We start from the raw sequence: 25,420 nt of genomic DNA, 5'->3' as shown, positions 1-25,420 counted from the left end.
TTGACCCATGATAAGTGCTCTTTAGAGTACTGAATCGAAGACTGACAGTATTCCAATGATTCAGGATGAACTAAATTAGAATCAGTATAAACCAAAAAACTAAACTCACTGCCATTGGGTTGGTTCTGACTCATAGTGACCCAAAAGACAAGAGTAGAACTGCCCCATAGGGTTTCTAAGTCTGTAATCTTTACAGAAGCAGACTGCCACATCTTTCTCCCATGGAGCGGCTGGTGGGTTTGAGCCACTGACCTTTTGGTTAGCAGCTGAGTGCTTAAACACTGTGCCACCAGGGCTCCCAAAAATCAGGATAGATTGAGAAATAAGGAAGGGCCATAGGCCTTCCAGTAGTAATTGCATGTAGAATTAACTTATGTGGCCCAAATGGAGTGGACCTCAAATTAGCCAGAAATCTTGGCTAATTTGGTTTTTATTATACTGTTAGTTCTTTCTACATGCCCAGAAATTGCAGATGGTAAGGACAATGAAGTCTTTGATAAATAAGAAAAAAATATTACATATTTCTTTAATTGTCCAGTAAAATAAGTTCCCCTGTCGCCGCAAAGAAATGTTGGTGCTCCCCAAGTAGGGATTATGTTTTCAAGAACTTTTTTCAGCTATGAAGGTTGCAGTAGCACAGCAACTAGGAAAAGCTTCTACCCAATGCAAAAATATGCAAATCATCACTAATACATATTTGTAACCATTTTAAGGTAAGAGCTGAATAAAATCTAATTGCCATTCAAGTGTAGGTCCTGAAGGTAATGGGTATTTTACAGGTGAAACTTTAAAAGGTTTGCCTGGGTTATAATGGGAACAAATAGAGCAATGAGAAGCAACATGGTTGGTGGCCTAAAAATTTTCCTCTTCCAGTATTTCTTCAAAATTTCAATTATTTTGTCTCATCCTAAATGGGATCATTCATGAAGAGCTTTCAACATAGGGATGTGAAATGATTTAGGTAAGACAAGCTTCTGATCAGGCCTTAACCATAATTTGGTTGTAGGATCCTGAGAATAATCTGCTTTCTTTCATTTTTCAGTTTCCTCAGTTTTAGCTAATTGTTGATTTTTTAAATTAATTTTTCTAAAGTTAACTCATTAGGATTATGATTATTTATGAACAAATCAGGGGAATCTCCATTTCTGTTTTCATTAGGGCTAAGAAAACTTAAGAGGAGGCTTGTTTGGCTGCTTTATGAGCAAGATTTTTCCCACTTATCTTTGCAGTCTGAGGAACTCCTTTAGGTTGATGAGCCTGTATCTTTAAAATAGCAATTTCAGAAGGCAGTAAAAAAGCATCTAAGAAGTCTGCTACTAAGGCTCCATTTTTTATGGCAGTTCCAGAAGGGATTAGAAATCCTGTTTCCATAACAGGCCAAAATCATGCGTAACACTGAAGGCATAATTAGAATCTGTGTAAACATTCATGGACCTCCTGTTAGCAAGTTTGCAGGCTCTAGTAAGAGCAATCATAGGGTAGCTATGAGTTGGAATCAACTCAATGGCAATTTTTTTTTTTTTTTTGTAAGAGCAATTAATTCAACTTGTTGGGCCAAAGTAGCTTCAGGAAGGGCTTGACTTTCAAGAACCTCAGTAGAGGTTGTGATGGCATACCCAGCCTGATAGCGAGAGCTAGTAAGGTCAGGTTTCAAATAGGAGCCATTGACAAATGGAATTAAATCTGGGTTAGCCAAAGGAGTTTCTCTTAAATGTTTTCAGGGAGTTAAAGACTGTTCAGTTAAATTTAAGCAATCATGTGTTGGGTAATCTTTATTGTTAATTTCTGGAAGGAGGGTGGTGGGATTTAAACAAGCCACAGAATATAGTTTAATATTAGGTGCAGCCAGAAGGAGCACTTCATAGAAAGTGAGTTGACTAGTGGAAAGCTGTTGGGCCAAAGCAGAGTTAAGGGTTCCAGATGTTGCATGGGGAACATAAACATTTAGAAAATTTCCCAGCACTGCATCTGCAGTGCTTTCAACTAGTTTGGCTGTGGCAGGAACCCTTTAGCTAAATGGTCAGGCTACAGACTGTAGTAGCCTATTGGCCTCTGATGTTCTCTATGCTTCCGGGTTAAAACACCTGAAGCTTTTCCAGAGACTTCATGTACAAACGGGAAAATCCAGGTGACAGTTAGGAAAGCCTAGTATGGGTGCATTTGCTAAAGCTTCTTTCAGTTTAGTTATAGATTCCTGATCCTCTGGTGTAATTTGGAAAGAATCTGGTTCTGAGGTTTTCAAATATTTATATACGGGCTGGCCTAACAAGGAAAAATTAGGAATCCAAGTTCTACAGTAGCTGCAAAGCCCCAGAAACCCACACAATTATTTCTTAGTTTTAGGAATAGGAAAAGCAAAAATAGCTTCTTTTTGCTTCAGATCAATAGAAATGCTTTCTGCAGAAATTACCTTACCTAAATACTTAACAGAAGGCTAGGCCAATTGTACTTTTCTGCTAGAAGCTTTATGGCCTCTGGTGGCCAGATATTTTAATAAGATTATACTGTCATCAATGCAGGCTTGCTGGGAGTTTGAGAATATTAATAAACCATCTGCATATTATAATAATTTGGATCCATTTTTGTATTGTAAAGGTTGTAAATCAGCATGAAGTATTTGAGAAAAGTAAGTGGGAGGTTCAGTGAAACTCTGGGGCATTAGAGTTCAGGTAAATTGTTGGTTGTCCCAGGTGAAAGCAAACAAACATTGGCTCTCAGACTGGACAGATATACTGAAAAAGGTGCTACAAAGATCAATAACAGTAAAGTGTGTAGCATCTGGAGGGACATTACAAAGGAATAAGTGATGATTTGGGACTACTGGAAATCCAGGAATAACAATATGGTTAATAGTCTTAAATCCTGTACAAATTTCCAGCCTGGATTTCCTGATTTCTTAACAGGGAGTACAGGGGTGTTACAAGAGCTGATGCAGGAAACAATCCTTTAGAAAGGAAGTCCTGAATAATAAGGGCTAGCCCTTGTTTAGCGTCTCATTTATGGGGGTATTAAGGGAGTCTCAAAAAAGGCTTAGAAATATTTACCTGAACTTTAATGAGTTCTGCTGATAAAACTTGTCCTTCATATGTAGATGTTGTGGCCCATAAGGTTTCAGAAATTAATGAAAAAAGGTCAGAGGGAAGTGGGTTAGAGGGTATTAAATTGTCTTTGTGCATGACTAATGCCTGCAAACAGCAAGCAACTTCTTTCCCTTGAATTAGTTCTGATTAAAATCCCTCATTTGAGATTTTTTGGGCGTCTGACAGGTTTAATAATATTTCTCCTTTTTCTGAAGATTGTAAATAGCAGGCCCATTTAGACAAAAAAGGTTTCAGCTCAACAAATTAACAGGTGTGTCAGGGCTAAGCAGAAAGGAACGTAAATCTTCATTAGGAGCAAAGGATATCAGAACAGGTTTTGAGTGAATTAAAGTCTGTTCCCAGTTTATAACCCTCACAACTTTTTAAGTTTTTGTACTCTGGGGCAGGGACTTTTGTAAACATGTAGGGTTAGTGGCAGAGAGTGTAACATCAGTGTCAGTTAGAAATATGCAAGGTTTTTCATTCATATACATGGTAGTGTGTCCTTGTGGGTTAAGTGCCACCATAGGAAAAGTCCCTGTTGTGTCCCCAGAGCCCCTTCATTCCATATTTGGTTGAAGGGTCTCTGGCTTAAGCTGTTTCTTTTTGTTGTTCTTTAACTTCTAGCAATCCTTTCTCCAATGCCTAGGTTTCTTGCACTAATTGCAAGGCCCTTAATGCCTCCAAAGGGCCTGGATTTACTTGGTTGGTTAGGAGATTTCAGTTGTCGTAAGTGTAAGGCCCTTAACTTATTTGCTTTGGAAATTTGTTTAGGTTTCCAAGGTCTGAGAGAGTTCGTGAGCTAAATTGGCCAGCTCAGTAGTGGGAACTGCTTTCCAACTTAGTTGATGCCTTTTTACTACTGCTGAGAGTTCAGGTTTGAGGTAAGATGTGAATACTGCATTAAAAACTCCTGGAGCCCCAGGGGATGATGGATCAATTCTGGAATGTTCAGCAAAGCTCTGAAATAATCTAGTCTGGTAATCATAAACATTTTTGTCTTTGTTTTGTATACAAGAGTGAATTGCTTTCCAATCTATTATTGGGGAAAAGCCTTTGGAATGGCCTCTAGCAATCTTTTACTAATAGCTCGAGACTCTTCTAATAATTGGGAGGCTGTTTTATCTAGGTCTAGAACTAAACTGTCTTTGGGATTTCTTCATTTAGCCTGTTCTAACCACAATTGGGCCTCCCCTGGCCTGGTGATTATATGGAGTAGTTGATACAAATCATGGGATCTAGGCTGGTAAGCCTCAACAAGAATTCTAAATTCATCAGCAGACTTGTAAGGATCCTCCCTCAGTTTTGGGAAACCTGTAGCAATTTTATGTAATTCTCAATGAGTCCAAGGATTAAAAGTAATGTGGGGAGGATCCTCAATATCCATGCTGGAACAGATTTTAAAAGGCATTTCAGAAATAGGCTTTTTTGTCCCCAGTAGGTTCTTTAGGGAAAAAGGGAAGTTCAGACAAAGCGTTAGTAGAGGAACATTTAGCAGCATCAGAGGGGTAAGGATGCATAGAAGGATACACAGGAGAGGTGGCTGTCAAAGGAGCAGATGGTCCTGGGACAGCTTGGGCAGTTGGAACAGAAATCTGGAATTGCAGTTCCTTATTTTTTTTTTTTTTATTTTGCTTAGTCAATTTAGAAACATTATCTTGTAAGGAAGTGATTTTACTCTCATTGTGTCTCTTAGAGGCTTCAAAATACCAATTAAAAAAAAGCATCTGATTGTTTCTTCTTAATTTAGGAGCCTTTCTTTTTTAATTTATTGCACAGAAAACTCAATTTAGATAATTCAAAAGAACAAGAAAGGCCACATACTTTCCAGACTGTCCTTGGTGAGATGATGCCAAGCAGATAGGTACAAATAGGCAGCAGAGCCATAGTGCTTGTCCGTATTTAATAGACAGGAGTCACGGAAGGGAATTCCACGTTGTCCCTAGATATAGTATTTCCCATTTGCAAAGAAGGTTCGAGTTTGTTCAAAGTTTAGGACTCTCAGACTCAAGAAAATCCTGATGGGGGATGCTGCAGGGTTTGGACAGTGTATTGATCGAACCAATATGTTCCTTTCATTGTGTGGGTTTTTGCTTGCAGTCCACAGGCAGCCTGTCTTGTTATCTAGTGCTGCTATAACAGAAATACCACAAGTGGATGTCTTCAACAAACATCAGTTTATTCACTCAGAGTCTAGTAGGTTAGAAGTCCAAATTCAGGGTGTCAGCTCCAGGGGAAGGCTTTCTTTCTCTGTCAGCTTTGGAGGAAGGTCCTGCTCATCAGTCTTCCCCTGGACTAGGAGCTTCTCTGTGCATGGATCCCAGGTCCAAAGGATGCGCTCTGCTCCTGGCACTTCTTTCTTGGTAGTGTGAAGTCCCCCACTCTCTGCTTGCTTCCCTTTCCTTTTTTCTGTTGTAAGATAAAAGGTGCTGCAGGCCACACTCCAGTGAAACTCCCTTTACATTGGATCAGGGATGTGACCTTAGTAAGGGTGTTACAATCCCACCCCAATCCTCTTTAACATAAAATTGGAATCACAAAATGGAGTACAACCACATGATACTGGAAACCATGACCTAGCCAAGTTGACACATATTTTTGGGTGACACAGTTCAATCCATGACACAGCCTAATGCTCTGGCCTGTCTCACAACCTAGCTTATCCTGTCACAGGAGTCTTTATGGCAGGTGACAGCCCTATCAGCTTTTACTGGCTGTCCCATGCCCTTGGTTTTCTTTGTGGCTCATGGAGCCTGAGATACCACAAACTCAAAAGCTTCTAGGACAGTAAATAGTCCAGAACCTCACATTGCTGCTAGTAATGAAGGCAAAATTTGGCAAAAATTCTTACAAGACCAGAATGAAAACAGACAAGGCAAAATGAAATAGACGAGGACAAAATGAAGCTAGAGTACTTCAATAGGTCTGAAAGTGCTCAACACAAGAAAGCAGAGGTTGAAGTTCAAGAGATTATTTACCTTGTGGTGACTCCTGAGAAGTTTGTGGAATGGTGAGCCCAAACACCCTTGCTTTGGTACTGCAGCCAAATCCTTGAGTCCTTGACGGATTGCAGCAAAATCCCACTTCTGACACCAGGAAATGTCATACAGCAAATTGGATCGTCTGTTAAAATGAAAGCAAAGAGATTTATTGAAGGAACAGCGTGATCTGGATCGGGCAGCACTTGATGAGAATTCACTAAAATACTCCAGTGAAAGGAATTTTTCACAGAGTTTAAGTACAGAAAATCCAGGAACTTATAGGAAAAAAATTCTGATTGGCTGACATTTACAAAATTATGATTTAACAGGCACTAGACATTTGCAAGCTCTCTTAAGCATTGTTTTGTTAATCATAGAGTTTGAGTCAGCTAACTTCTTGTTAATCTTTGGATATTTGGGGGTACAACCTGAGTGAATGCTGTGAGAGGAAGGGAAGAAAGGGGAGGGAGGAGAGCTCAAAAGCTTCCTGAGGTGTTCTGGCTAGCTCACTTTTGAAAATCAACTAAGAATGAGCAGTAAACAGCAAAAATGGAGTCTGGCCTACATCTTTGGCAGAAACCTCTCCTTATGCCAGGCACCTAGATTTTTAGGGCTCCTTCATGTTTCTATATATTTGCTTATTTCATAAAAGTGAGATCATACAATATTTGTCCTTTTGCAACAGACTTAATTTCACTTAGCGTGACGTTTTCTAGGTTCATTCATGTCGTGGCATTCATCAAGACCTCATTTCTCTTTATGGCTGGGCTACCTTTCTTTGGAATGTGGCTCAGCTGGACAGTGGGCAGAGGTGGACATTGTGGTCCTGTGACACAGGTGCTGTGATTGCCTCCCTGCAGGTAGCTCATGTAGACCTCACCAGCCTTGTTACATATCCCCTTTGGAATTAATACCTCTTTACACTTCTTGCAGGTTTTTCAAAATTGTTGTTAAAAATTATGAACATTTGTTGTGTTTTACATCCAAAATAACTTCTTGAGGGCAGCAGCCAGATCTTCAGTACATTTTAAGCAATGCTATGCCAAATGATGGGAGTTCCTAGGTGGTGCAAATGGTTAAACACTGGACTGCTAGCCAAAAGTTTGGTGGTTTGAAGCCACCCAGAGGCATCTCAGAAGATAGGCTTGGCGATCTGCTTCCTAAAGGTCACAGCTTTGAAAACCCTATGGTGTACAGTCTACTCTGCATACATGGAGTTGCCATGAGTCAGAACCCACTGCAGCACAACTAACAAGAATATGCTGAGTACTAGCAGTGATTTGTTGGTGGTGTGTGGTGTAGGGGTGTTAACTCGTTATAAATTAGTAAGTAGGTGAGGCAGTGAGGGCTTTGCTGGAAATCTGGAGCTCCGGGTTTGAGTCCTAGCCCCACTACTGATTAAATTTCTGTTTTCAACTCTATTTCCACATCTGAAAATTGAGGATAATGGTATCTACTAACTTCATAGGACTGATGCAAGTTTCAAACAAGATAGAATTGTGAAAACCTTTTGTAAACTGGAAAACACCATTGCCAAATGTAAGGTTTAAAAGGATACATTTTAAAAATATTTTATTGTGGTAAAATATATATAACAAAAAATTGCCATTTTAACCATTTTTAAGTGTACCGTTCAGTGACATTAATTACACATACAGCCATTACTACTATCTATTTCCAAAAGCTTTTCATCACCCCAAAAGAGAAACTCAGTCTCCCTTAAGCAATAACTCTCCAATCCCCATTTCCCTACCCCCTCAGCCGCTGGTAACCACTAATTAACCTTTGTCTCTATACTCTTGACTGTTCTGTATAGTTCATATAAGTGAGATTATACAGTATTTATCCTTTTGTTCTGAGTAATTTAAAACATATTTTTATATGAGAACATATTACTATTTTTCTAATGCCTTTTTCTCCCCATTGAGAAACTTTCTCTCTAGAAGCCAGAATCCAAAATGCCTTTCATTTTTCTTCAATTGAAAACTCAACTGGTATTAACCTTGGTACAAATGTGAGTATTTTGCATGTACTTCTTCATTTGCTTTTTAGTTTTATGCAGCTGGGTCCAGTGCCCTTTTAAAAATGTAGTTTTCTTGATGAAGTGTATTCGGTTTAGTGTTTTCAGTTATTCAGAGTAACAGCATTTTCCCTAAATCAATCGTCTTGTAGGTTTAAGATAAACCCATTCATCTCCATCCATTCTTCGAGGGCAGAAGTCCTGTGATGAGTCTAAGTGCTTAAACAGCGTGCACCAACTTCTAGAACTGGGTTATGGGGACCAAGGACCAGCATTTTCTCAGTTCCTCTCATTGCTTCCTGTAGAGCTGATCTTTCCAAATATAAACCCATTTCTCCCCCTCTGAGTTTTTATTATTTGCAATGTAATAGATCAACATAAAAAAAAAAAAAACAAAAAACTAAAAGCATTGCCGTTGAGTCGATTCAGACTCATAGCAACTCTATAGGACAGATTAGAACTGCCCCATAGAGTTTCCAAGGAGCAGCTGGTGGATTTGAACTACCGACCTTTTGGTTAGCAGCCCGTAGCTCTTAACCACTGTGCCAGCAGGGCTCCAGATCAACATATAGGTATGTGATTTTTGGATGAAACGTTATAAAGTCCATTAGCAGCCCCAAGTTTTAAGTAACTTGTGAGAAATGTTATTCTGTGACTAACGGGTGAAAGCGTTACAGTGATGAGGGATTATTTTTCTTCTTCCTGTTGTATGCTGTGTGGTTCTGGGCTCCGGTTCCATGTTGCACTGGTATCCCACCACAGCATTTCCCACCAGCTTCAGCGTCACCACGTGTTGTTATGGTGTTACTGATGCTGGGGCTCGGTGTTTTTAAAAGTTCTTGGTCAATTAAATTCAGGATATGAAAAGCTGGGTTCTCCGTGTTCTCCTATGCATGTGCCAAAGCCTGCTTCCTTTCTAGTGAAGGTTAGCAAATAGGGTGCCGTAATGATGATCATGCGTAATGGAGTAGCTCAAGTTCAGGGGCAAGGAAAGCCTGAGCTTCCTGCAGTTGTGCAACGCAAGGCCCCCCCCCCCCCCCGCTTCAGTTACCATTCATAAGGAAGTGGATATTGGAGAAGTTCCTTCCTCCTGTCTGCCGTAAATAAACCGGTTGCCCTAAAGTCGACTCATGGGGATCCCATTGTGTGTCAGAGTAGAAATATGCTCCATAGAATTTTCTTTTCTAAAAATTTTTATTGTGCTTTAAGTGAAAGTTTACAAATCAAGTCTGTCTCTCATACTAAACCTTATATACACCTTGGCACTGTTTTTTTTTTTTTTTTAATATACTCCTAGTTGCTGTTCCCCTGAGACAGCACACTCCTTCTCTCCACCCTGTGTTTCCGTGTCCATAAAGCCAGCTTCTGTCCCCCTATGCCTTCATATCTCCCCGCCAGACAGGAAATGCCCAGATAGTTTCATGTGTCTTCTTGATCCAAGAAGCCCACTCCTAACCAGTATCATTTTCTGTCTTGCAGTCCAGTCCAATCCCTGTGTGAAGAGTTGGCTTTGAAAATGGTTCCTGCCTTGGGCAAAGAGAAGGTCTGTTTCCATGAAGTCCGGGATCCCTCTGGTCTCAGTCAGAGCATTAAGGATGGTCTTTTTACTAAAATTTGGGGTCTGCTTCCCACTGCTCTCCTGCTCCTTCAGGGATTCTCTGTTACGCTCCCTGTCATGGCAGTCATCGGTTGTAACTGGGTACGATGTAGTTCTTCTGGTCTCAGGCAGATGTAGTCTTTCATTTATGTGGCCCATTCTGACTCTTGGGCTCATACTTACCTTGTGTCTTTGGTGTTCTGCATTCTCATTTGCTCCAGGAAGGTTGAGACCAATTGTTGCATCTTAGATGGCCGCTTGCTAGTGTTTAAGACCCCAGACGCCACTCTCCAAAATGGGATGCAGAATGTTTTCTTTATAGTTTTTATCATGCCAATTGACCTAGATGTCCCCTGAAACCATGGTCCCCAAAGCCCCGCCCCTGCTACTCTGGCCTTCGAAGTGTTTGGTTTATTCAGGAAACTTCTTTGCTTTTGGTAGTCCAGTTGTGCTGACCTCTCCTGTATTGTGTGTTGTCCATCCCTTCACTTAAATTAGTTCTTGTCTGCTATCTAATTAGTGAATCCCCCTCTCCCTTCCTTTCTCCCTCCCCCTGTTGTAAACATCAAAGAATATTTTCTTTTCTGTTTAGACTGTTTCTTGAGTTCCCATAATAGTGGTCTCATACAATATTTGTCCTTTTGCAACTGACTAATTTGTCCTTTTGCAACTGACTAATGTCACTCAGCGTAATGCCTTCCAGGTTCCTCCATGTTATGAAATGTTTCACAGATTGATCGTTTTTCTTTATCAATGCATAGTATTCCGCCATGTGAATATACCATAATTTATTTATCCATTTGTCTGTTGATGGGCATCTTTGTTGCTTCCATCTTTTTGCTATTGTAAACAGTGCTGCAGTGAACATGGGTGTGCATATATCTGTTTGTGTGACGGCTCTTACTTCTCTGGGATATGTTCCAAGGAGTGGGATTGCTGGATCGCATGGTAGTTCTATTTCTGGCTCTTTGAGGAAGTGCCAAATCGATTTCCAAAGTGGTTGTACCATTTTACATTCCCACCAGCAATGTATAAGTGTTCTAGTCTCTCCATAACCTCTCAAAAACAGTTATTATTCTGTGTTTTTTAGATTAATGCCAGCCTTTTTGGAGTGAGTTGGAATCTCATTGTATTTTTGATTTGCATTTCTCTAATGGCTAATGAACACGAGCATTTCCTCATGTATGTTAGCTACCTGAATGTCTTCTTTTGTGAAGTGTCTATTCATATCTTTTGCCCATTTTTTAATTCGGTTATTTGTCTTTTTGTTGTTGAGTTTTTGCAGTCTCATGTAGATTTTAGAGATAGCCACTGATCAGAGATGTCATAGCTAAAAACTTTTTCCCAGTCTGTAGGTAGTCTTTTTACTCTTTTGGTGAGGTCTTTGGATCAGCATAGGTGTTTGACTTTTTTAGGAGCTCCCGGTTATCTAGTTTCTCTTTTGCTGTTCTTGCAGTTTAGTAATGTTTTGTATACTGTTTATGCCATGTATTAGGGCTCCTAGTGTTGTTCCTATTTTTTCTTCCATGAACTTTATCCTTTTAGATTTTATATTTAGGTCTTTGATCCATTTTGAGTTAGTTTTTGTGCATGGTGTGAGGGATGGGTCTTGGTTCATTTTTTTGTAGATGGATATCTAGTTATGCCAGGACCATTTGTTAAAGAGACTATCTTTTCCCCATTTAACAGACTTTGGGCCATTGTCAAATATCAGTTACTCCTATGTCGATGGATTTATGTCTGGATTCTCAATTCTGTTCCATTGGTCTATGTATCTGTTGCTGTACCAGTACCAGGCTGTTCTGACCACTGTGGCAGTATAATAGGTTCCAAAATCAGGTAGAGCGAGGCCTCCCACTTTGTTCTTCTTTTTCAGTGATGCTTTACTTATCTGGGGCCTCTTTCCCTCCATAGGAAGCTGGTGATTTGTTTCTACCTCTGATTAAAAAATGTCACTGGTATTTGGATCGGGATTGCATTGTATCTATAGATCACTTTGGGCAGAATAGACATTTTTACAATGTTGAGTCTTCCCATCCATGAGCAAAGTATGTTTTTTCCACTTATGAAGGTCTCTTTTGGTTTCTTGCAGTAGCATCTTGTAGTTTTCTTTCTACAGGTCTTTTACGTCTCTGGTTAGATTTATTTCTAAGTACTTTATCTTCTTAGGGGCTATTGTAAATGGTATCGATTTGGTGATTTCCTCTTCGTGGCTCTCTTCGTTATTGTAGAGGAATCCAAATGATTTATGTATGTTTATCTTGTATCCTGAAACTCTGCTGAACTCTTCTATTAGTTTTAGTAGTTTTCTGGAGGATTCCTTAGGGTTTTCAGTGTATAAGATCATGTCATCTGCAAATAGAGATACTTTTACTTCTTTGCCAATTTGGATGCCCTTTATTTCTTTATCTGGCCTTATAGCTCTGGCTAGGACTGCCAGCACAATGTTGAATAAGAGTAGTGATAAAGGGCATCCTTGTCTGGTTCCTGTGTGCAGTGGGAATGGTTTCAGTCTCTCTCCTTTTAGGATGATGTTGCTGTTGGCTTTGTATAAATGCCGTTTATAATGTTTAGGAATTTTATTTCTATTCCTATTTTGCTGAGAGTTTTTATCGTGAATGGGTGTTGGACTTTGTCAAATGCCTCTTCTGCATCAATTAATAAGATCATGTGGTTCTTGTCTTTTGTTTTATCTATGTGATGGATTACATTGATCGGTTTTTTAATGTTGAACCATCCTTGCATACCTGGTATGAATCCCACTTGGTCGTGGTGAGTTATTTCTTTGATATGTTGTTGAATTCTATTGCCTAGAATTTTCTTGAGGATTTTTTGCATTTTTCATGAGGGATATTGGCCTGTAATTTTCTTTTTTTTTTGTGGTATCTTTACCTAGTTTTGGTATCAGGGATATTCTGGCTTTATAGAATGAGTTTGGGAGTATTCTATCCTTTTCTATGCTCTGAAATACCTTTAGTAGTAGTGGTGTTAACTTTTCTGTGAAAGTTTGGTAGAATTCTCCAGTAAAGCTGTCAGGGCCAGGGCTTTTCTTTGCGGGAAGTTTTTTGATTACTTTTTCAATCTCTTCTTTTGTTATAGGTTTATTTACTTTTTCTGTCTCTGTTTGTATTAGCTTAGGTAGGTAGTGTGTTTCTAGAAATTGGTCCATTTCCTCTAGGTTTTCAAATTTGTTAGAGTACAACTTTTCATAGTACTCTGTTATGATTCTTTTAATGTCATTTGGGTCTGTTGTGATATTGCCCATCTCGTTTCTTATTTGGATTATTTGCTTCAGCTCCTGTTTTTCTTTTGCCATTCTGGCCAATGGCTTGTTGATTTTGTTAATCTTTTCAAAGAACCAGCTTTTGGTCTTGTTAACTCTTTCGATTGTTTTTCTGTTTTCTATTTCATTTAATTCTGATCCAATTTTTATTAATTGCTTTCTTCTGGTGCCTGAAGTTTTCTTTTGTTGCTTTCTTTATATTTATTCAAGTTGTAGGGATAATCCTTTGGTTTTGGCCCTTCTTTTTGTATGTGTGCATTTATTGATATAAATTGACCTCTGAGCACTGCTTTCACCGTGTCCCACAGATTCTGATAGGAAGTGTTTTCATTCTTATTGGATTCTCTGAATATCTTTATTCCGTCCTTGATGTCTTCTAAAACCCAGTTGTTTTTGAGCAGGGTATTGTTCAGTTTCCAAGTGTTTGATTTCTTTTCCCTGCTTTTTCTGTTATTGACTTCTACTTTTATGGCCTTATGGTCAGAGAAGATGCTTTGTAATATTTCGATGTTTTGGATTCTGTTAAGGCTTGCTTTATGGCTTTATATGTGTTCTCTTCTAGAGAATGCTCCATGTGCATTGGAAAAGAAAGTATACTTGGCTGCTGTTAGGTGGAGTATTCTGTATATGTCTATGATGTCAAGTTGGTTAATTGTGACATTTAGCTCTTCTGTGTCTTTATTGAGCTTCTTTTTTGGATGTTCTGTCCTTCACTGAAAGTGGTGTGTTAAAGTCTCCTACTATTATTGTGGCAATGTCTATCTCACTTTGCAGTGCTGTTGGAGTTTGTTTTATGTATCTTGAAGCCCTGTTGTTGAGTGCATAAATATTTAATATGGTAATATCCACCTGGTATATTGTCCCTTTAATCATTATATAGTGTCTTTCCTTATCCTTTGTGGTAGATTTAAGCTTGATGTCTGTATTGTCAGAAACTCGTATAGCCACTCCTGCTCTTTTTTGATTGTTGTTTGCTTGATATATTTTTTTCCATTCTTTGAATTTTAGTTTGTTTGTGTCTTTAAGTCTAAGGTGCATCTCTTGTAGGCAGCATATAGCTGGATTGTGTGTTTTTATCCATTCTGCCACTCTCTGTGTCTTTACTGGTGCATTTAGTCCATTTACATTCATCATAATTATGAGTTTTATGAGTTTAGTGCTGTCATTTTGATGCCTTTTTGTGTGTGTGTTGTTGACAGTTTCATTTTTCCACTTTTTTGTGCTGAGAAGTTTTTCTTTGTGAATTGTGTGTTCCTCTTTTTCATTGTGGTTGAATTCGTTTTTGCTGAATCTTTATGTTTATCTTGTCTTTATTTTGAAGTTTACGATTGTTAGTCTTCTGTGTGGTTACCTTGATATTTACCCCTATTTTTCTAAGTTTAAACCTAACATGCATCTACATATATCACCTTGATTTCCTCTCCATATGGAAGATTTATGCCTACTTTATTTAGTCCCTCTTTATTGATTATTGTCATCTTTTACATAATGACATCACTGATTTCCTGTTTTGACCTTTTTTTTTTTTTAAATCTTGATTTATTTTTATGATTTCCCTCTCTGAGTTGATATCTGGTTGCTCTGTTCTGTGTTCTAGTGTTGGGTTGATATCTGATATTATTGATTTTCTACTCAGAGAATTCCCTTTAGTATTTCTTGTAGTTTTGGTTTGGTTTTTGAAAATTCGCAAAGCTTCTGTTTATCTGTAAATGTCTTAATTTCGCCTTCATATTTGAGAGACAGTTTTGCTGGATATATGATTCTTGGCTGGCAGTTTTTCTCCTTCAGTGCTTTATATGTGTCATCCCATTGCCTTCTTGCCTGCATGGTTTCTGCTGAGTAGTCCAAACTTATTGATTCTCCTTTGTCAGTGACTTTTTGCTTATCCCTGGCTGCTCTTAAAATTTTCTCTTTATTTTTGGTTTTTGCAAGTTTGATGGTAATATGTCTTGGTGACTTTCTTTTGGGATCTACCTTGTATGGGTTTCGATGAGTATCTTGGGTAGATATTCTTTCATCTTTCATGATATCAGGGAAGTTTTCTGTCAGCAAACCTTCAACAATTCTCTCTGTATTTTCTGTTATCCCTCCCTGTTCTGGTATTCCAATCGCTTGAAAGTTATTCTTCTTGATAGAGTCCCCCATGATTCTTAGGCTTTCTTCATTTTTTAAAAATTGTTTATCTGAGTTTTCTTCAAATATATTGGTACCATGCGATTTATCTTCAGTCTCACAAATTCTGCATTCCAGTTCTTCAAATATGCTCCTCTGACTTTCTATTGAATTGTCTAATTCTCTACAGGATTTTCAATGGCTGATTTTTGGAAGTAGATTGCCAGACCTTTCTTTGATACACCTGTGGATGGACTTGAACCTCCAAATCTCCAACCTTTTGGTTAACAGCTGAGTGAGCTAACTGTCTACACCACCCAGTGACCTGCCCCAAATTGGGGGTCACATTTGTCCTGAAATGTTACACCTCTTTGAAAGGAAAAGGAACAGTATGTTTTAGTCAGTATGAGTCAAAATCGCCTCAGTGGCAATGGGTTTCTTGTCCTTTTGAGCGATTCAGGGCAAAAAAGTAGTTTGACCCTTGTATCATTTGCCTAAAAGTAAGAGGCACCAATGCTTGGACTAGCAGCCTTTCGTATTAAAAGCAATTAGGATTACATAAAATTTTGTGTGGGTGGTACAGAAAATCATTTGCCTATTTCACCATCTTAGATTTGGGACAGATGATTTATTCTCAGCCCAGGCAATGACAAGTTGCGAGTTGGCTAGTATGAAATATGTCGTAATGGAGCTACAGGCCCCTTGTCAATTACTGGGTAATAAAAACTTCACTGCAGCAGCCACTGCAGGCCTTCTGTGGCACTTCCCTCTGTACACTGACAATTTTGCTCATCTGCTCAAAAAATTGTAACATATTCTACACGCTGTCTTCCAAATTTTTTTTTCTTTTAATTCTTTGCTAAGAATATTTTGGCAATAAGATTCTCTTCAGAAAAAACAACAAAAATATCCAAGTGTTTATTTTCTTCCCCTTCTGTTCTCTGCTTCTCTATGTAGAGGGGGGCCGCCTTCCCTTGTGGGGGCGTCCTCTGGCTCTGACCTTGGGCTCCAGACACTTGTCTGTTTTCTGTCTGATAGTCATCAATCTGCCTGCCCTGGCATTATTTCAATGCACTATTCCCCAAATTGTTAGCTGTCAATTAGTGTTCTGGAACAAGGGGTACCTAGTTAAATACGTTTGGGAAATAAATACGGGGTGGAGCACGTTCCACTGTGCAGAAGCTCTAGATGCCTGAATTGCTGCTGGCCATGCAGAACTTCATGCAGCCATGTTGGAGGGGCATAGATCTCATGCCCCAGTTGCTGTTGAGTTGACTGCAACTCACGGGAACCCCCTCTGGTGTCAGAGTATAACTGTCCTCCGTGGAGTTATCAATGGCTGATTTTTCAGAAGTAGATCACCAGGCCTTTCTTTCCAGGCACCTCAGGACTTGAACCTCCAACTTTTCCGTTAGCAGTGAAGTGCTTAACTGCTTGAGCCACCCAGGAACGGATAGCATGCCATCCTTTTCTAAACTGGCACCAGTTTAGAAACTGATCTTGTTTCCCAGGACACACAGGGAACACTGGTGTCTCAGTTACTGAGTACTGCTGGAACAAAAAAATGCCTCAAATGAGTGGCTTTAAAGAATAGGAATTTTATTTTCTCACAGTTCAGGAGGCTAGAAGTCCAAATTCAGGGAGTGGCTCCAGAAGCTGGTCTTTCTTTGTCAATTTCAGCTTCTAGTTGTTGTTGTTAGTTGCCATCAGGTGGAGTCTGACTCCTGGTGACCCCACGTGTGTAGACTAGGACTGTGCTCCATAGAGTTTTCAAGGCTGTGACCTTTCAGAAGCAGACTGCCAGGCCTGTCTTCCGAGGTGCCTCTGGGTGGGTTCTCACCGCCAGCCTTTTGGCTAGAGGTCAAGTGCTTAACTAGTTGTACCACTCAGGGATGACTTAGCTTCGCTTCCAGCAATCCTTGGCATTCCTCGGCTTGTAGATGCGACTGCCATGTGTGACTGTCTTCACATGGTCTCTTTCCCCTGTGTATATATCTCTGTGTCTATTCTACTCTTTATGTAAGACACTGCTGAAAAGGGATTAGATTAGAACCCATCCTATTCTGGTATGGCCCCATTAACATAACAAAAGAAAGCCCCTGTTACCAAACAAGGTCACATATACAGGTATAGGGACTAGGACCCCAACATATTTTTTTGGGGGACACACTTTAATCTGTAACAACTGGTATGATACAAGGAACGTTGTAGTGATATGTATACAAACCTTAGATTCTCTGACACTGAATCAGTGCCAGGTACCACCTCACACGGTGATGGGTGTACCTCACCGAATACAACAGCACCATTTCTTTTTTCTTAAACATAATCATACTTTAAGTTAAAAATAACTCTCAGTTTTAAGGCATCCTGGGGTGAATGCTTTGGAGGCTCTGGGCAAAGTTTGTGTTTGTGAATACTGAGCTTTCGTAAAGCATGCAGCTCCGGGGCTTGGACTGTGTGGTGATGCCCTAGGATTCAGGCGCTCTTAACTCCTGCTCCTGAATTCTTAGAGGCTGAGATGGCATTTGGAAGCCTCTTGCTTTTACAGACCATCCCACCCCTGAGGGTATGCAGAACACCCCTGAGGGTATGCAGAGGTTCAGAATCCCACAGAAACTTTCAGCATAGAGTTTCCCTGTCTTATTCGAGGTCCTCAGAAAAGGGATGAGGGAGTCTTGTTTCTGGTTAGAAGGGAATCCCTGTGCTCCCTTCTAAGCTTGGAATTAGTCTCTTAAACCTTCCCTGCTCTGGATTTCTTCTATAAGGGTTTCTTCCACAATAAGTTCCTTTTAGAGGAAAACTGTTTATGAAGAAAAACAAAAACAAACAAACAAAAGCGTACACACTTATGTGAAAAATAAAAGCAAAACAAAAACCAAAACACTAAAATTGCACAGGACATATCTACTCTTAACCATTTCTTAAAAACAAAAGTGAAATATTACTATATTGTTTTCTTAAATTCTTTTTATTATTCTGGGCAAGAATTGTTCTTACTGTAATTTAATGAGCGTACACATTATTAAAAAATCAAGTGATTACAGCCAGCCTTGCCAATAACTTAATGCTGTGCCTGTAGTTACTGCCGGGAAGAAGCTTTCAGGAAAGTCCGTTCTTAGGAGCACGGCTAGTAAAATTTTAAATATCTTCACAAACGTTTCTAATAGTCCCATGTGAGAAAAAATTGAGCTGTTAAAATGAAAGCATTTTCCTAATGTTTACGGTGATGTGTTTGGAGAGAATATTCTGCAAGTGATACTGAATCAATGCTTAAGTCCAGAGCATTGACCGCTTTCAAAGTCTTCATTATTTGCCATTGCTGTTTACGTAGGAACCACTGGTAAAGCCCTCAAGCAGTAGGTCTTGCCAGGCAGTGGCTCCCAGCCAGTGGGCATAGGGCTACATGCAGCCTTAAGACTTCAGAGCTTTGACACAAAGATCTTGAATGATTTCAGAATTTTCCCAAGAAGAATGCTTTAAAATGCACCTATTTTTGTTTTTAGGGTGGCAATGCGAATGTATGCTTAAAGGCGATTCTTAGATGCGTAGTTGGTTTGGGGATTTCAATTTCTTTACAGTGTGCAGTGAATTATAATTTCAACTGTGTGCCTGTTTCATAAAAGCATTTTACATTGTACTGAAAAGATTACATTCTTTTGGCTTTGGGAAAATATTTCCTGTTCAGTTCAAGCCATTAAAGCCTGTTAGCATTTCCCATCCGGAATCCCGTGCCTCGGTCTGCCTTCCATCGCCAACTAAGCAAGCGCGGCAGGCCTGCGCCTCCAGCGCCTGCGCCTCCAGCGCCTGCGCCTCCAGCGCCTGCGCCTCCAGCGCCTGCGCCTCCAGCGCCTGCGCCTCCAGCGCCTGCGCCTCCAGCGCCTGCGCCTCCAGCGCCTGCGCCTCCAGCGCCTGCGCCTCCAGCGCCTGCGCCTCCAGCGCCTGCGCCTCCAGCGCCTGCGCCTCCAGCGCCTGCGCCTCCAGCGCCTGCGTGCGCAAAGCGCCAGAGACGTGTCTACTTCTCCCAGGGCCCTGGCACTGCCCCCTGCGGCTGGGGGCGGGAGTGGGTAGGAGGGAAGGTTTGGAAGGAAAGCGGGGGTGGGGAACCCAGTGGGCTTCGTTCTTTCAGGACGGAGGTCTTTCTAATGGGAGGGGGCCAGTCTTCCTTCTGGATTGGGGAGGGGGACTTTGAGGTCGCAGAGGGGCTCTTCCTTTTTTTCTGAGGTTGTGCAGGGGTCTGTCCTTCCTGGGGCAGGAGGACGCTGGATGTCCCTTTCCCTCTCCCGCCTTAAACAGCCCCTGTTTTCACTCTCCCCCAATTTCCCAGAAGGCCAACCCAGCCTTCTGTGGAGGAAGAAAGCTGCCGAACTTTTCCCATGGGGAATTACCCCCAGAGGGAAGATAAATAATGAGAACAAAAAGGGCTGGAGAATCGCCTGGGTTCAGGTGCGCCCCTGCCCGCAGCGGGGACCCTCCTTTTACATTGAAGTGCCTGTGGAACGTTATTTTGTGACTGTTAACACTCGCCACCGCCCCACTCTCCCAGGGCGTTTGCCGTGGTTGCGGGTCGGGGAGGACGAAGCTGTGCCGCCCGGGCCAGGCCCTCTCCTGCAGGCACAGCCACTGCGTTCTGGTTCTCATGGCCTCAGTGCTGCGAGGACCCTGCAGGCACACCCCTGCACCACGGGCCAGCATGGCTCAGGTGTCCTGGGGATACTGTCTTCGGAATTCTTTCAGGGTCTGCAACTCCAGGTGGCTTAACCTGGAGAGGAAGAGATTTTACGGTCTGGAAGGAGCAAAACACATTTATTGCATTTGTCTTGAACACACGTGACCAGAACCCATTGCCAGGCAACCCTTGGCAGCCTGCGGGAACCAGGCTGGAGCTGCCCTGAGCCCCGAGAGTGCCAAGCCTCCTGACCTGGTGGCCTTGGGCGAGGCTTTGTGTCCCTGAAACACACTGCTCCCCAGCTCTGAAGTCCATAGTGTCCTCCCAGTCCACTTGTGACAAGGGGAATTGCAAGGGGCCAAGTTCAGCTTCTCCTCTGACTCTGCAAAGTCCCTGGAGCAGATTAGTGGCCCAGATCTGGCAAACATCTTTTCCAAAACAACAGAGAGTCAACATGGAAGTCAGGTCTCTACCTTGCCCTTTAAGATGGTGTTTCTGGGGATACCTAGTAAAGGTAGCTAATGAAGCTGGTTACCAGCCAAGGCCGCAGTATGCGTGAGTGCCCCTGGGCTGAAGCAGCCCTCTTTCCAGTTTGTTTTTCGTAATTTATATGAACATGCACAGTACCTTTTTTTTTAAAATATATACGTAATTTACTTTTTTGTTGCTGAGAATATACACCAATTTGACAATCTGTACATGTACAATTCAGTGACATTGATTGCATTCTCCAAGTTGTGCAACCCACAGGACCTTTTTCATACCTGTGGGAAACCGCTTGGCCAATTATAAGAAACGATCGGCAGTTTCGAAGGAGAACTCAGCTGAGTCACTACCCAAATCTACAAAGTGCTCAGTGTGGAGCAGATACGGGGATGAGTCTGTCGGGTGGGAGTGTGGAGAGGAGGGGAGCTGTGTACTAACCATACCCTGAGGCGCTCTTTGTTTATAGATGGGAGGCTGAGGGTGACCTTGCCCCCAAGAGTTTAGGTGTGTAAATTATTGGCCCCACAGGGCAGGGAAGATGGGGAAGTTGTATTAATTCCTATCTTATGCTTGGCTGGAATTTGAATCCAGAACTCAGTGACTGCCCCCACCCCAAAGCCCTTGTCTTTTGGGGCTTAAGGAACGCTTCCCAGGAATTCTGGTCTTTGAGAAGGGTTTTTGGGATGGTGAGGCTGAGGCAGGAGGCGCCTGGAGCAGAGTCTAGGAGCACGTTGGGTGCTACAGGGGAGCCTTGGTAGAATCTGCTTGTAGAGACCCCATATGACAGAGTAGAACTACCCCACAGGGTTTTCTAAGTCGTAATTGTTACAGGAGCAGATCACCAGCTCTTTCTCCCACAAAGCTACTGAGTGGGTTTGAACTGCCAACATTTTGGTTAGCAGCCAAGCACTTAACTGTTGCATTACCAGAAAAAATTACCAGGGTTCCTTTTAATTTCTAGAAGCCTCAGTAAAATGGCCTCTATAAAACAGAGTTAAGGATGGACTCAGGGAGGTGGAGGGGGGTGGGGTTGGAGCAGTAAGCAGCCTGCTGGCATTGGAGCCCAGGGAACCTTCCTGCTGTTGTTATTTTAATTGCTGGCAGCAGAGGTGGAGGATGGGTGAGAGGGGTAGAGGCAGGAGGTTGTTAGCAGATGCTGAAGTCCTGAACTGAGTTAGGGACCACTGGAGGGACTTGACACAGGCTGAGTCAGTCTTGGTGACCCTTTTGAAGTGGTGTCTGAGTGAGGAGCCAGCATTCAGGTTTCAGTCCACCTGAACAGCCCAATATGCAGCAGGGGAGGCCTATAGGGACAGCCTGGGGGCCAAGCTCGACCAGTGGGAGGGGCTGCTTGGTTCACGTGGTGAGAAGGAGCCTTCCTTTCCTGGGATGTACATGTGTGAGATAAGTGTTCGCTTTGAGCGTTTCATTTTTTAATCTTCAAGACATAATTGACTTTTCCTTTAACAAAAGAAAGACTAAAACTAATGTCATTTCTTGTCTTTTATCCCTATAGTGGGCAGCTACCCAGTAGATATTCTGGAAGATGACCCAGAAGGGTTGTTGGAAGCAGCCCTGGCTTACTATGCCACACTTGGGGAAGGAGCTGGTCCCTCACAAGAGGTTTTCTCACTTCCCTCTGGGGAACAGGTACGTGACGCCTTCCTTGCTGGTGAAGAGCTCTTATTAGAGAGTAGAATGTTAGTGAAAGAACACTATAGATTCAAAACACAACAACAACAACAAACAGCAGCGACCTTCTGGCATGAATACTAGAATAATCCTACCTTGGGAAGCAAAAGGAATCCAGGATTGGGATTTTGGAGTCCTGAATGTGAGCCCATCTCTGCCCCTAACCACTCCTGTGTGCCTGAGCAAGGCAGTACGCCAGACAGCCGGGGGATGAATACCACAGCTACTACCTGGGTGACTTTGAGCAAGTTTCTTAACCTCTCTGGGTCTTGGTATTCTTGTCTCTAAAATCAGGACAATAACAACACTTAGCTCATAGGGTTGCTATGAGAATGAAATGAGACACTGTATGCAAGTAATACCTGGCTTGGTCTCCGTTTCCCCATTTGTAAAATGAGGGGAATTTGCCTCTGGCTTCTGAAGCTTGATTTGGTTTTAAATTTTGTGATTTGGAATGAAGTTATTATCAGTAGCAGTCTTTAGCACTGATAAAATTGTAGGGAGAGATGAAAACGTTTATCTGTTAAGGAGGTAGGATTGTGGATGAAAATTTAAAATTGTGTTACTCTGTTACTTTTAAGACCCCCTTTTTTTGCAGTAAGTAAAGAGAATATGTGAAACTTGGGCTGTGCTTAAATTCACTTTTCATGCAAATTTGAAGCTGATCTATTGAAAGAGACAAGATTTTCTTGTTATAAATTTTAAAAATTTAAAATTTCACTTGTACCAGAAATCATTGCTATCTGGCAGGCAAATTTGGCTGAGGAAGAGAGGGTTGCCTTTCACGGCGCTGAAGTTGTTCCAGAGTTAATTAGAACAATGGCGTGTGCAGTTTGTAGTGTGGCTGCCTTGTGATTTTGAAGGAGCTAGCTCGAAGTCATTCCCAAAAGAATCCAGTTCCCCTGGAGGACTTTGACATTGTTGATCTAGAGAGAAGTTGCTGTCCTCACAGCTTCTGGTGGCCCCTAGTGGCAGAAACCAGAAAAGGAAGACCACTCGGTAATGTTTAGGCAGGAGGCTTGCCCTGACTGGCTCTTAGGGAGCGGTAGGGCTGGTGGGCTGCAGGGTTGGATGGGGGGTGGGGAATGCCAGGTGATTTGAGAAGTGTGGCGAAATATGAGTTAGCCCTGAAGTACTTTAAGATATCTCAGTTGTCTGCTTTTATTTCACACACATTTATGGATTACATTATTTTAAAACAAATAGGTAGTATGCTCAGTGAATGAATAATTTTAGTGTTATTAACAAAAATAAAATACGATGGTTGCTAAAATTAAGTTGTTTCAATGTGATAGAAATGCTGAAATGATTTTATGTCTATTCTCTTCAACTCCTAGAAACTGAAAGTCTTATGAAAACGATCATTTGGCCTCCTACCATTTTATTGGCTAACGTACCCTGAAGGTTGAATTTGTCCAGTTTGGAGTGGTATTGGACCATCTCGTTGCTTTTAACAGTTTTAACTATTCTTTTTGAATCCAGAGAAATTTTTTGACAACCAAAAAAAAAAAAAAAAAAGATTGAGATGTTGTTTTGGGGTAATCACATGACATTACTCCGGTACTTCTGAAAGTCTTTTCATAATTTACTGTTTTCCAGTCTTGAGATTGTCCCGTCACATTCCAAATACCACAGTATGTGGTCATTGTGTAATATTTGGGAAGTATAGCACAGGACAGAGAAAATAAAGTCGCCCATGGCTAACCACTGTAGGCATCATGTACTTCCCATTGATTTGTATTTCTGTGCATACTTTTTTAACACAGGTGAGACAGTACTCGGAATACAATGTTCTCTATAATAAACATCTTTCCGTGTTGATACAATCGTTTGTAAATATTATTTTTCATGGCCTGGTGACGGCCGTCTTGTGAATGAACCGTGCCTCGCGAAACCACTGCAGAAGGAGCAGTGCAGGGACTTTTTATTACCGAGGCACCATGACAGTCATGGATCTTGGGACTGGTGAAGAAAGAGTTCTCCGAAACTGTGGAGGCCTGCTGCAAACTTTTATAAGCAGCCTGCCTGCCTAGCTTAGCTGACATGTTCTTTCCTCATTTTCTTACACTTTCCTCAGTTTTCAGAACAGACTTTGTAAGGGAATGTGTTGACCTTTTGCTTTGGGACCTGGTAGCGGTGGGTTTCATGGCCACGGAGAGGGCTTTGGATGTGAGTGCTCTAGAAAAGAATCTGGAGTGATCCCGTGTTAGAGACCTGAACTTGCTGCTCCGTGTTCCTGTGGAGGCCACAGTTAAGATAACAGGGCCTGGGGCTGATGGAGCCAGGGCCAGGTATACAGGGCTCAGAGAGGGTATGGATTCTTGAGACTGCTGGCACGGACCCGAGCCAGGGCAGCCTGAGCGCAGTGGCCTCCTGGCGCAGGCAGGCACATCCAGGGCTGTCTGTGGAGTGTCCCTGGGGCCCTGAGAGGACAGTGGAGGCCAACATGGCAGGCACTGGGCCTGAGGTGGGCTGTAGGCTGTGAGGCCAAGGGAGTTAGGGTCGAGAAGACTTCTGTGGTGGGAAGTATACAGGATGGTGAGATCCGAAGGGTGTTTCACCTGTAGAATAGGTATTCGTCAATATGAAGATAGATGGACAGGTCAATGAGGGAAAGAGAAGGTTTGCTGGGTGGGAGATGGGGAAGGACCTTTGTCAAAAATCCCTCTCAGAGTGGCTAAGGTTTCCATTAAAAAAAAAAAAAAAAGTTTGTTGCTCATGTCCTGTCAGAGCAACCTCTGTGTCACAGTGTTTGTTCAATGTGCTGATTAATTCCAAGTAATTTCCTGTGCTCTTTATTATGACGGAAGAACAAAAGGCTTATTTTATGATTTTTTTTTTTAGGTTAAACTTGAAGCTTCGTCTGTTTGCTTTTGCACTGTACACCGTGATGAGCCTCAGCATAAGATACTGGTTTTAGTTAATCCGCAGGACACAAAGACAGGTTGGTGCTTACTGATGGATTTTCAAAAGAGAAAGCCTGATTCAATTGTGTACAGTGAGTGGAATCCAATATCAAGGAAAAAAGGTGGTTGCACTCTTAGGCTGAACTTAGAAGAACATCAAGGCAGGACTGATTTTTTTTTTTCCTCAGCTTTTAGCGATCCCATGGAGCCCTCGTGGCATAGCGGTTAAGAGCTTGGCTGCTAACCAAAAGGTTGGCAGTTCGAAGCTACCAGCTGCACTTCGGAAGCCCTGTGGGGCAGCTCTACTCTGTCCTACAGGGTTGCTATGAGTCAGACGTGACTCAACGGCGATGGGCTTGGTGTTTGGTTTGTTAGGGGTCCAATAGTGCATCACTATTTCTGCCCGTTGACACATACACTGATTTTTGTATTGAAGACACTAGATACCCTCTCACCCACGGTAACCATGTTCAGAGGTGTTTTTGAGGGTAGCTCTTGCTGTTCTTCCGGGCAACGTGTGTTCTGGGGGAGCACTTAACTTGGAGTCTCACAGGGACCAGTCTTACCCCCAACATTCAGATGAGGAAATGAGAC

General features: G+C 41.8%; 1 protein-coding gene across 2 annotated transcripts in view; it reads left to right on the top strand.

The window, feature by feature from the left end:
• The window catches only part of LOC126088064 (protein FAM169B-like), a 119,522-nt gene that overhangs the window by 39,110 nt on the left and 54,992 nt on the right, over window positions 1-25,420 (top strand). For both annotated transcript variants that reach the window (XM_049906155.1, XM_049906156.1), the window contains exons 2-3: window positions 21,745-21,878; window positions 24,765-24,864. In XM_049906155.1, the coding sequence (XP_049762112.1) occupies window positions 21,745-21,878; window positions 24,765-24,864 (234 nt within the window). The remainder of the gene's footprint in view (window positions 1-21,744; window positions 21,879-24,764; window positions 24,865-25,420) is intronic.

The sequence above is a fragment of the Elephas maximus genome, chromosome 13, assembly GCF_024166365.1.
Source record: "Elephas maximus indicus isolate mEleMax1 chromosome 13, mEleMax1 primary haplotype, whole genome shotgun sequence".
Classification (NCBI taxonomy): domain Eukaryota; kingdom Metazoa; phylum Chordata; class Mammalia; order Proboscidea; family Elephantidae; genus Elephas; species Elephas maximus.
Note: the sequence above shows the minus strand (reverse complement) of the source record. Positions and strands in the feature narration are given on the sequence as shown.